The following is a 12,384-nucleotide window of genomic DNA, read 5'->3' on the forward strand; positions in this document are numbered from 1 at the left end:
GTCCAGTGGCTCTGAACAAACAGCCAATTCATGTTCCCTTCAGCCTATAACTTTCTTTTGCCTAATTTAAGAAGATGATATTTACAGTTTATGATTTCTTTCCAGTACAGTAATGAAAGATAAACACAACAACTTGAACATCAGGTAGGTACAGTATTCACAGTCGAGATACAGAATCTGAAACATCATTCATGTTTCGTAAAAAGCCACTAAAAATCCCACTGTCAGTACAGAATATCAATATATTATCAATATAAGCAATTATGTTGAACTGCAATAACATCTACACAGAGTCATCTTGTGAACCAGTCCGCTTCAAGAATCGCTTGGCGTTTGGGTGTCATTAGATTTTTTTTTATTTATTTATTTATTTTTTTTAGGTTCATGAAGAAGATCGGATAGCATTGCTGTGAACTTGAAAATGATTGTGTTAGCATGAATAGGAAACCAGAACTTATTTTAAATCCTTAATGTGACATTTCGAAGTGAAACAGAAAGAATTATGGGCAGACAAGATTTTCCCCACTGGCCTTTGATTGGATTGTGAAAAGCAGGTGTTTCCAGTTAACTTCTGAAACAGTTCCAGATAAGATGTTTTGAACCCAAACTGGCATTCTCTGCCTTCCTCGTAATGGCCCGTATCCATGGTGTTTCAGAAACAGGGAACAAGGGTGTTGGTACTGGACAACTACATACACATCTCCTGCCTCTGCTGCTGCTAGCCGGATATGAAAGGGTTAAATGGATCAGTACGTTGTGGTTTCAGCTTTGGGTCTGTAACTGTGGCATTCTTTGTTTTAGCCGGAGCTTTTGATGTTGGACGGTGTTCCTGTGTTTGTGTCTGGCTAGGCAACCAAAACAGTCTGAATTAGTATTCGTTCATGTGTCAGCCTCTACAGACATGTTTGTCATGGCCCATCACGGGTTCTGTCCTCCGGTGTTGCACAGCGTTCAGTCTACCATCATGTGACCTGAACGCACGCTCTCGCACTCATATGACACGCATGATGGTGTGAATGAGATGTGTGCCAGTGTGTGTTATAGTGCATATAGTGAGTGAAGTGATGTCAGGGGTGGGGAGGGTTCACATACCCACACTGTTGTGTCAATGCAGTGTGAACGTACCCATCACTTTACTTTGAGGGATCAGACAGTGAAGCACTTGGACAGAAGTGTGACGTGTGCTGCCTCCAGGTTCCGTTCCGTGTGATTTTGCCTGTGAGCCTTAATCCCGAATGTCCGAATGCAAAAACTTGGGCTGCTCCTGCTGCTCCATCCCCGAGATGGGAACGCCGGTGACGGGTCTGGCCTGACGCTCTCCATCCCTGACAGACTTCTGTCTGCGGCCTCCTAGACAGCCCTCTGTCCTTGTTCCCACTAGACTGAACTCGTCTGTTTTTGTTCTGTTCCTTTTGGAAACGGCGCGGAAAGAGGAGCCTCCTGTTCTCCTGTGGCTCCGGCCAGGGTTTGGCGGTTTTGACGGGCGTGGTGTGGACCAGGACACCGAGGTGTTCCGCTCACCTGGATGAGCACGGTCACGGGATCCCCAAGGCTGTGTTACCGGCTCCACGCCCTGAGGACACGTCTGCAACGGTGCTGGTCCTCCGCGCACAGCGCATGGGCGGGAGCTTTGGGTGCAGCTTCTTTATTTTGTCTCTCAAGTGTCGCTTTTCAAACGGAGGCTGTCTGGTTCGTGTCCGGGAGTGTTTCTTTGCGGCATCGCCATGGGGTCGGAGCCGTTGGCCTCAGAGTGAGGCTACCTCTCGGGCGCTGATAACGGAATGTGAGGGTTGACTCATCTGTGCAACACACACAAATACTGACAGTCACACAAGGCTGGGGATCACTGGGTCAGAACTGCTGAAGCGTGCTGTCTCTCTCTCTCGCGTTCTCTCGCTCTCTCTCACGCTCTCTCCCTCTCTCTCTCCACCCCACGGTGTTTCACTTGTTCTGCCTTTTATATTTTACTTTGTTAATCACTCTGTCCTCCCTCACCTCTCTCTCTCTCTGAAACATTCATGTAGAGAAGCTTCTGACCTCGTTTAACCTTAAACCGGTTGGTGCGTGTAGCCCTGTAATGGTTTGGGCTTGTTTGTCATGTAGTCATTTCTTGCCCATTTATTCTCAAACATGGCCGTCGATCACAATGAAAGCTCTGAGACTTTCACTCGTGGTAAAGGAGAGATGAAGAAGCTTCTCTCTCTCTCTCTCTCTCTCTCACATATCTGTCTGAAGTAGGCATACCTGACTCCATAGTTCAGTTAATCAGGCGGTTAGTCAGGAGTAGAGATTCTAAAGTGATCTTGCGTATGAATGCATGCGTCGTTTCATTCAGTGAAAATATGCTTTTCTATAATTACACTGTAATTACACCTGTTTCCTAAACAGACAAATGCCATACAAATGTATATTTCCAAACACTGTTCCAGTCCTGTGTCTAGAATTAGACTGAGCTCTCTTTGTGATGCCAAAATGTGTGTAGTCAAACGTGTGTGTGTGTGTGTGTGTGTGTGTGTGTGTGTGTCTGTGTGTGTAATCTAACCTGTCTGTGTGTGTAGTCTAACCTACGTGAGTGTAGTCAAACCTGTGTGTGTGTGTGTGTGTGTGTCTAGTCAAGCCTATGTGAGTGTAGTCAAACCTGTGTGTGTGTGTGTAGTCAAGCCTACGTGCGATTGAGCTGTGCTAGGACACACGCCTTCTGAAGTGTTGCACGCTGGTTTCTGGGAGGCAGCTGAACATGGGGAGAGCTGCTCGGTTATATGCAGAGGGTCTTGGGAATCTCCACCCAAGCTCTGTAATATGAGTGACTCCACCCAAGCTGTGGGTGGAGGTGGCAGAGTACGCCCGGGGATGCCACCTGTCGCTCCGCATGGACCTGGCATGGGTCAGCTGGACCTGCAGGTCCGCTTTCGATACCACCCCTGAGACCTGCACGTCTCTCTTGGACATGCCTGTCTGGGTCGCGTCTCACATGCATCTCAGCACCAAACCTTGACCACACAGATGTTCTCACTCAGATATGTTTTTCTTTTTCCACGGTGATGCCAGCATTCAGTGCAGTTTAACACTTGAAAGTGTCTCTTCTCTGCAGGGGTTTTCTGGTTGACCCACTCCTCCCTGACACTACAGCCTGCAGTGCTCTGAGCCAACTACAGGGGGTGCTCCATTTGGCCCACTTCTCCCTGCTCTGAGCCAACTGCTGTCGGGGTTTTATTTTTGGAGCGCACACACACTCTGCCAAGGCTCTGGCTCTTGCCGGATGCTGGGCCGTGTTAATTAAAGGAGCGCATGCAGAGAGGTGTGTGTGTGTGTGTGTGTGTGTGTGTGTGTGTGTGTGTGTGTGTGTGTGTGAGGGATGGGAGCATGCACATATATAAACTTATGTATGTGTGCATACAGTGGAGGGGGGCGTGAGTGTCCTGACCCGGAGCACCTGAAGCCAAAGCACCTCTGCAACAAAACGGGACTCACACTCCAGTGGCAGCAAACCTGGTGGGTCCAGGACAGCTGAATCAGAAAGATGTTTTATGAATGGATGATTAAAAATACACGACAGACACTTCAGACCTTTGAGGGTTAAAACCCAGCCAAGCCGTGAAGACTTTTTCCTTCACTTTGCCGGTTAGCGAGAGACTTATTCATGCCACGTGGTTTCTCCCTTTTCTCCTGTTTCTCAGGTGAGCCGTGTTTAGCAGCGTTTCTCCTGCATGCTGCAGATACGTTACTAGTCTCATTCTTCTGAGACACAACAGTCTGCTCTCTCCCGACACGAGACCGACTGCTCTGAAATGTTCATTCTCTCTCCAGATAGATGTGTGTTATCTGACTAATGCTAAGAAACCTGCAAACTGTCATTTCCTTATAAGCTATATGTGATTTTTAATAGCATTTTAAATCATTTATGATGTTGATTATAATGTTATGATGGACCCATATTAGGCGTAATAAAGCTAGCAGTGGAATGCTATTCCCCTCAGCTCAGGTCAGCTGGGCGGCTCAGTGACTCACACTGTTACTGTTTTATATGTAAAAGCCACAAACAGGATTTCCATTTAGATTTGTTTGTGTGAAGTGAGCAGTGTACAGTAAAGAGAACAGGTCTACAGGGTCCTGTGTGTGTGTGTGTGTGTGTCTGCGTGTGTGTGTGCGCGCGTGAGTGAGTGTTTGCATGTGTTTGCCTGCTTGATTGTTTTGAAAGAGAGTGTTTCTTTGTGAAGTGTGAGGTCATTCAGCGTCCAGTGAGTGTCACTTCTCACTGCATTGTGTTGTCCAGTTGTTAGAAGTTCTCTGACTGTCTGGTGGTCATTCATTCTCTGTCTCTCTGTTTGTGTCTCTGGGACTCTGCGAGCCTTCTGCTCTCTTCCTGCAGGCGGGTACTCGGACCGTTTGCATTACCAAAGTCTGTTTACACAGAAAGAATGAAAAGTTGGGATTTGTCCTGGCTGTCACTGCCTTGCCTAACTTCATGGAACGTGGGGTTGCCGTGGGAACACATCGCAGCAGCAGGCTGCTCTCATAGTGAAACATCAGAAAGCACGTTGGGTCCTCGGAAGAAAGCATCACATCTTCTTTTCTTCTTCACAGATCTCTCTAGAAGAACATCTGAATGAAGATGACGTACTTCAGAAACAATTTCTGGGTGAGTTCTCTTCTCACACCGCAGGGTGACTGTCTGACTCCTGTCAGTCCGCACATGGGGTATCACTGCAGGAACACAGAGCTGTGTGTGTGTGTGTGTGTGTGTGTGTGTGTGAGGTGGATCAAGCCCTCTTGTCTGCAGGTCTCTGGGGGTAGCCAAGCTTTGTGGTCCCTGAAATAGCCGCGTGTGCCCCACTTTTTCAGTGAGAGGGAGAAGGTGAGAGAGAGAGAGAGAGAGAGAGAGAGAGAGGTGCAGTGCAATGCAGGTGTGGCTAATCACAGCCAGATCAGTCTCTGCGGTTATGAGAAAAAGCATTCCAGCACCGTGTGGTTCTGAAAGGCAGAATCTGGATTGGCCCGAAGACTCTTCAAAACAGGTCCGAGCTGAGGTGGGATGTTTCTGTGGGAAACGTGAACACAGGACCAGCAGTGAAAGTAATCGTCAGTTTGTTACTCCAGCGCGTGCCGAAACATTGACCTTCTGAAACATTTCACCATCCAATGAACATCTGTTTTTTAAGGAGGAAAAGGCAGTGTACGTTTGGCTATCTTATCATTCTAGTGATGAGTAGGATTAGTATTGGTTTTGAGAATAACTACCTGTAATATAGACAAAACATAAGGGTGTGTGTGTGTGTGTGTGTGTTTGGGGGTGGTGTCCCACACGTCACCTCTCTCTGGTGACTGGTATCAACCCCTCTTTGCCTCGTGAGTGACTCATGAGTTGACTTCTGACGGGCGTTGTTGTGTGGACATCTCACCACATGATTGGATGGCTTGTTTCTGCGCCTCAGTTGGTATGGAGACTGCCTCCATTGTGCCTGACAGCTTGAGGAGAGCCCCTGTCTTTCACGTTTATATATCATGAGTGCAGCTCTCCGATTATCCGTTCTTCTAGAGATTAGAATCCAAATGTCTTTGTGCTCCTACCAGTATACCTGATCAAGGATATGTCTGCTAACAATGAACTTGACTGTAGACAGGTACGACAGGACAGGCAATAGAGACACACACACACTCTGGGAGCCGTGACGTGACAGTCAAGCTGTGTCACGCTGTGAGCACACTCGCATTCCCACACAGAGAAATCCCATTATGTGTGATTTGAGTGTCCCCAGTGCAGCGGTCCAGCAGTCGTGACTGCAGAACTGAACTGGCTGGCACATGGAAGTGGACTTTGTCTGTTTTGCTGTGTACTGAACCCCTCCTCACTGCATTGCCCTGGCCATCACCAGAGCACTGGCTGATATGGCAGCGAATCTCTAGTACGAGTTTGAGTGTGGGAATGTTGCACCTAGCAACATGATGTCTGTGACATTTAAATGTATTCAATGAATTGGACCATTCAAAGAACTTCTTGTCCCATTGGTTGCATACTTATTCAGTATGAAGCCATTTAAATGTTCTTCTGGGATGGAGTTGCTGACACATCTGCTCTGATTCCTGCAGCAATCCTTTGTCAATCAGATTTAATGCAAAGTTCAGGAGTTGGTGTCCTCATTTTCGGCCCTGATATCTTAAAACCATTTTTGAAAACAGTTTGTTATTTTGATGTTATTTTGATGTGCATTTTGCAATTTTTGGTATTTTGGGATGTAAAGCCCTTGCCTGTGGTCCTGACTGGGTCCACAGAGAGCTTGCTCATTTACAGAGTGAAGCTGAATGACTCCTCCATGCTTTTAACATAGTACCTGTTGTTTACTGGTTTTGTCCCAGTACGATACTGTGGCCTGTCTCCGTGCAATGCTGGTAATCCCACCGTGCAGACGGAAGAGTCCAGCCATGGTCGAGACTGGTACCTGCTGTTTTGTCCACATGGGCGCTTGACATAATGGGTCTGTACTGCCTGGGACGCAGAGGCAGTAGCGCAGTAGCATGCCCTGCGGTCGCATGATCTTCAACACATCCCTGCTGGAAAAGCCCTGTGTCCCCAGCTAGCTAAATAAAACTAATCTTGGTAGCCTGAATGATTTAATACCCAACAAGCTAACGCCAGTGACTAGCTACAAATGAGTCGTCACGAGCCTGGAGCTGGCTAAAGAAAACGCACAGCTAGCAAAGCATGCATGACTAATAAGTATTATATTAGTAGAGAGAGATAAGGAACAAGTGTCAGTGCCACAGTAGTGGCTGTAATAGTAGCCTTTTCCCTTGTTCCTTGCCCAGAATTTTCATAGGATGTGTCCCCGTTGTGTAGGCGTGTGTGTTCGTGTTTGTGTGAGTGTGTGTGCATGCGCACATGAGCGAGGGTGGGTGTGGGTGAGCGTGAGCATGTGGCATTCTTAAAAGCAAACCCCCCGGCTTCTGTGCTTCTGAGACCCCGTGCAAAGTGCGTGAGGAGGCATATTTAGGTAATTACCGAGATGCCTTAATTAATTAGGTGTCAGAGCAGGAATAGGCCAGAAGCCCCTGAGTAATGGTGCTCTTAAATTAGCTCTTTACATGCTGTCTTATCACTCCTATCACACACTAGGACAGAGACATTGTGCCTTGTTCCAGTGTCGCAAACTTCTCAAACTCAGTAATAAGCTGCTTCCGTTTTGTGCTTGAGGCAGGGTGGTTTAAAAACATCAGACCAAAATGGGCGAATCTTCCCAAGGCCTCATAGAAAGCTCCAGAACACCTCGTCACCTTCACCTCATGATGTCACTCTGGGAATTGGGAGTGGGGGGGGGGTGGACTCTGGATATATCACTGTTGACGACATCTTTTCCTTCAGACAAAAGTGTCTCTAAACCATTCTAGATATTTCTGGAAACAGGAGACAGAGACGTCCACCCTCTTTCTTGATCTCTATCCCTCATGATTTAGCTTTTTACTTTCTAGTTGTCGGTTTTCTTCCTTTCTCCTCAGTTGTTTTTAAGCTTATACCAGGAAGTGGGGGTGGAGGTGTTGCCGTTGGCGATCATGTTTCTCTTTGCAGTGTGCCAATATTAGATGGGTGAGTGTAGCCAAAGCCGCACACTATTGTGTGCACAGGGCACAAACTTGGCTGTGTTCAGGTGTGTCGGAGAGGGAGGTTGTGAAGATAAACAATGACAGTGATGAAGGTTGTTCTGTTTGCCTGTCATCAGTCTGCTCTTCCTGTGCTTGACTGGACTGTGCTGATGACTCTTACAATACTCCCATTACTCTCACTCTACAGAATGATCTTTTTAAAGCTTTTTAAAGACATGGTAGGGAGCCGGTCTCTTGCTGGGCTGTGAGCCAGTGTGGAGAGTCTCCATCACAGTGCTGGTGCTTCTGTTGTGTCTCGCCTGTGCTGAGGGTGTGTGGGGCTCCCAGGAGACACCAGAGAAAGCTGCAACCGCACGTGTACGAGGGTGTGGGCAGGGCTTGTCTCTGAGGATACACACAGAGGATTACATCTTTAGTTGCAGTCAATGTGATGGGGAAGCTGATGACCAGCAGAGACTGTGAGTGTTTACATCTGATTAGGGTGAAGTGTTTAGCTGTGATCGTATTTCTGTACGTGAGAATGAAGTTATTGGAAGTCGTGGCTGGGGTTAGTTGTGGAAGGATTCACTTTTTCTGGTCCCTTAAAATGTCCTTCTGAGAGAGTTCACCTGGGATTTCTTTCTCTCCTCATTCGCTCCATCCCAGCCATTCACGTCTCTAAACACTCTTCCTCAGGCTCCTCTCACCCTCTGTGTCTGTCTTATTTTTTTCTGTCACTCTCTCTCTCTCTCACACACACACACACACTCGCTCGCGCACACATACACACTCTCTCTCTCTCACACACACACACACACACACACACACACACACACACACACACACTCTCTCTCTCTCTCTCTCTCTCTCTCTCACACACACACACACACACACACACACACACACACACACTCTCTCTCTCTCTCTCTCTCTCTCTCTCTCACACACACACACACACACACACACTCTCTCTCTCTCTCTCTCTCTCTCTCTCTCACACACACACACACTCTCTCGCTCACACACACACTCTCTCACACACACTCTCTCACACTCTCTCTCACACACTCACACACACACACTCTCTCTCTCTCTCTCACACACACACACTCTCTCTCTCTCTCTCACACACACACTCTCTCTCTCTCTCTCACACACACACACTCTCTCTCTCTCCCACACACACACACACACTCTCTCTCTCTCTCTCACACACACACACACTCTCTCTCTCACACACACACACACACACACACACACACACTCTCTCTCTCTCTCTCTCTCTCTCTCACACACACACACACACACACACACACACACACACTCTCTCTCTCTCTCTCACACACACACACACACACACACTCTCTCTCTCTCACACACACACACTGTCTCTCTCTCTTTTTGTCTTCCTCTATACATCCTGTAACAACAGTGAACAAGCTGTAAAGTGCCTCTCCCTCTCTTGCTGTCACTTTAGCAACTGTTCCCAAGGTAGGAGAGACACCAGAACACAGTGGTGAGGCGTCACTCCCCAGACATGCACACCTTCACACGCACGTTTGTCTTCCAGTCTCTTCGTTCTTTTTTCATCTTCTGATTCCCCAATTTCTGTCATTCTCCCTCCGATCGTTTTTCATAAACCAAGCAGCCCGTGTTTGTGGAGTGAACACGGCGTATTTTGTGCTGGATGACCTGTGTCCACTTGGACAGGTTAATAAAGGTTGGACAGGTCAGTGAAGTTTGGGCAGGTTAATGAAATTTCAGGACTTATTTTGTCCTCATGTTGTATTTTGAGGCTTCTTTTGTAGAAAAGTTTACTTTAAGTATGGCAGGAGGTAGAGTTGGATTACAGAGATGAGATTTAAAACCAACCTAATCTCATCTGTCCAGTAATAAAGCCTCTTGCCAAAAGATCGTGTGGGTGCGCGTGTCAGACAGCTGCTCCTCACTGACCTGAGAACTGTTGGAGGCTTGACTCACTACTACAGCTCTTGGTGCCAGACAGCTGCTCCTCACTGACCTGAGAACTGTTGGAGGTGTGACTCACTACTACAGCTCTTGGTGTCTCATAGCTTCACCCGTGCTCACTTGCTTGCTTTCTCCATCTGTCTCCAACCGACTCTCTTTGGAATAAAATCATGCATTTTGTTGGAGTTTGATATAGCTGTCATGTCATCTGGATCGTTGGTGTTTGGTGTTTAGTGGTCAGGATAGCGGTCTTCAGTTTGGTGGTCAGTCTGGCTGTCTTCAGTCTTGTCTTTACATCATGAACAAATCAACTTTTAATTTGATTTGTTTAATACTATCAGGAGTTTTTAGTCTTGGCTCATGCAAATAGTGACATGGCCATTCTCAACAACCAATAGGTGACTTCTCTCCAGTACTAAACAGGAAGTGGCAAAGTGAACATCTCTGGTGTGTGGAGGAGACGTGGAGTAAACACCCTTGTCTTTTTCTATTTGGCTGCTCTACCAGACCAAACCCCTGCACGGCTGTGGCCAAAGGCTGCTTCTGTTTCTGCTGTTTCTGTTCAACAATTTCTATTCTTGTGATGAGCATGATGGGAAATGATCTCAGAAGGACTCACTTGCAGTCTTTCAATAGTGATCCTGCAAAATCTCCAGTCTTTACAAAAATGATTGTCTTTTCAAAGTCTTCTTATGTGTTGTGACGCTTCTTGCTCGCGCTCTCTCTCTCTCTCTCTCTCTCTCATTTTCTTACTAACCAAACGGAAAATGGGGATTCTATTTTTTACGCAAGCTTAGTCTGACCCACAGGATGTACCCTTATTTTCTGGGTAAGGTTATCGTCTGAGGATCAGCCTCGTCTGGAGCAGCTCACGGTACCCTGGTACGTCCCACGCCTTTCCGTGTTTGTTGTTGGTCTGCTGCTAGAGTATGTGCTGTGACGCACACACATTGATGCAGTGAAAGCAAGTCAATGCAGAGGAAGTGAAGGGTTCAGCAGGAAGGAAATGGAAACAGAACAGCGCCAGGCACCTCGGCTGCACAAGTACACCTGCCCCTGGCCCTGGGTTCTAGTGTCATCGTGGTGGGTGATCTTTGGCTGATTGGTTGTGGATCTTTTCCTTCAGCTCTGGAGCTCCAGTCTGTGAGTCACAGGTCTGACTTGCTGAGGGACTCGAGTCAGATGTCTGGCATGTTTATAGACACAGTTGTCTATATTAACACTTTACCATGTATTTCAAGCTTCTGCACCTGTTAATCTCACCAAGTGCATATCTTCTGTGTGTGTGTTTCTCAGGGGGAGAAGAATGTGGGGTTTGATGTGCTCTACCACAACATGAAGCACGGGCAGATTGCCACCAAGGAGCTGGCCGAGTTTGTGCGTGAGAGGTGAGACTCCAGCTGTGGGTGTGTGTAACGGTGATGAGGGGAGATACACAGCTTGTTATAGAAAATTGGACAAACTTGGCTTCTCTTTTATTAAACATTGAATGAAAAGTTATTAGCCTCAGCAAGGGATCTTGGACTGTTGGCCTCTAGTGTGATAGTGAGGGGGGCTCACTAATAACTGTGCATCTGTTTTATTATTCAAATTTTATGATCCTAAAAAAATAATAAATGAAAAAAATAAAGGCCAACCTTTAATAAACAGGAAGTGATGTAGCTTTTCTACAAGACCAGGAGGCTACAAGGGGCAAACATTCTTGTACCGTGCTGGCCCGAGTGCCGAAGGGCGTGGAGCAGGACGCACTTCCTCGACATGGACGAACCTTTATTCAAACACAACACAGTGGACAAATGTGGCGCTCACGTGAAAACACAAACAGTGAACATGAGCACACTAAACACTAACGACTTTTAACACGATATTAAACAAACAGTCAAGACTCGATACATATAGTTACAAACACGCTACACTAGCAATGACCAACGCTCTGCACATGTTGTCACGGTTTTAAATACACAGACAAGACGAGGTGCAGGTGTGTGCAGGCGTGGCCACAAACTAATCCTTCCAAGTCACATGGCGGGCCAAACCCCAGGACTCGCAGGAGGCAAGCGTTCTGTGACAATTCTACTATTTCCAGTCCTTTCCAAATGATTTCATATATTCCAAAAATACAATTTTGAAAGCTGTCCGTTGAGCACTAGCAGCTGAATTCACATTTGAAATTTCACTATTAATCGTGTTTTGTCCTTATTCTCCCACCATTGCACTGTTAACTATGGGCCTATACGTTTTTTTTGAATGTTAGACACTCTAACTCTTTCTCCATCTTTAAATCTCTCACGCTTTCTCACTCACTCACACGCATACATGTCAAACCCACACCTTGTAAAGGCTACATGTTGGCACAGCCTGGAGCATTATAACACTGCAAACAAAGACCTTACTCTTTCAAACACACACACACACACACACACACACACACACACCATTAAGCATCATAGTGTATGTGGAGTGGACTGTGTGTGTGTATGTGTGTGTGTGGGTTGGTTGTGTTACCGTGCTAGGCACCATGATTGATTGTAGACCTGTGTGTGTGTCTGGTACCATGCTAGGCTCTAGAAACTGTGATTGTAGACCTGTGTGTGTGTGGTACCATGCTAGGCTCTAGGCGCTGTGATTGTAGACCTGTGTGTGTGTGTGTGTGTGTGTGTGGTACCATGCTAGGCTCTAGGCGCTGTGATTGTAGACCTCTGTGTGTGTGGTACCATGCTAGGCTCTAGGCGCTGTGATTGTAGACCTGTGTAATTCAGACTGTCATTCCAGCTCTGTTGCATCTCCAGTCTGCTACGTCTCTGTCTATAGACATTCTTCTCCAGCTCTGAAATCCAGACA

General features: G+C 46.9%; 1 protein-coding gene across 4 annotated transcripts in view; it reads left to right on the forward strand.

Moving 5' to 3' along the window:
• fcho1 (FCH and mu domain containing endocytic adaptor 1) overlaps positions 1-12,384 on the forward strand; it is a 38,847-nt gene that overhangs the window by 4,425 nt on the left and 22,038 nt on the right. For 2 of the 4 annotated variants that reach the window (XM_035522149.1, XM_035522151.1), the window contains exons 2-3: positions 4,585-4,639; positions 10,840-10,931. In XM_035522149.1, the coding sequence (XP_035378042.1) occupies positions 4,607-4,639; positions 10,840-10,931 (125 nt within the window). In that variant the 5' untranslated portion in view covers positions 4,585-4,606. Of the gene's footprint in view, positions 1-4,281; positions 4,370-4,584; positions 4,640-9,449; positions 10,426-10,839; positions 10,932-12,384 lie in introns of those variants that run through there. The other 2 variants (XM_035522150.1, XM_035522152.1) reach the window with 2 other exon arrangements.

The sequence above is a fragment of the Electrophorus electricus genome, chromosome 23, assembly GCF_013358815.1.
Source record: "Electrophorus electricus isolate fEleEle1 chromosome 23, fEleEle1.pri, whole genome shotgun sequence".
NCBI classification, from domain to species: domain Eukaryota; kingdom Metazoa; phylum Chordata; class Actinopteri; order Gymnotiformes; family Gymnotidae; genus Electrophorus; species Electrophorus electricus.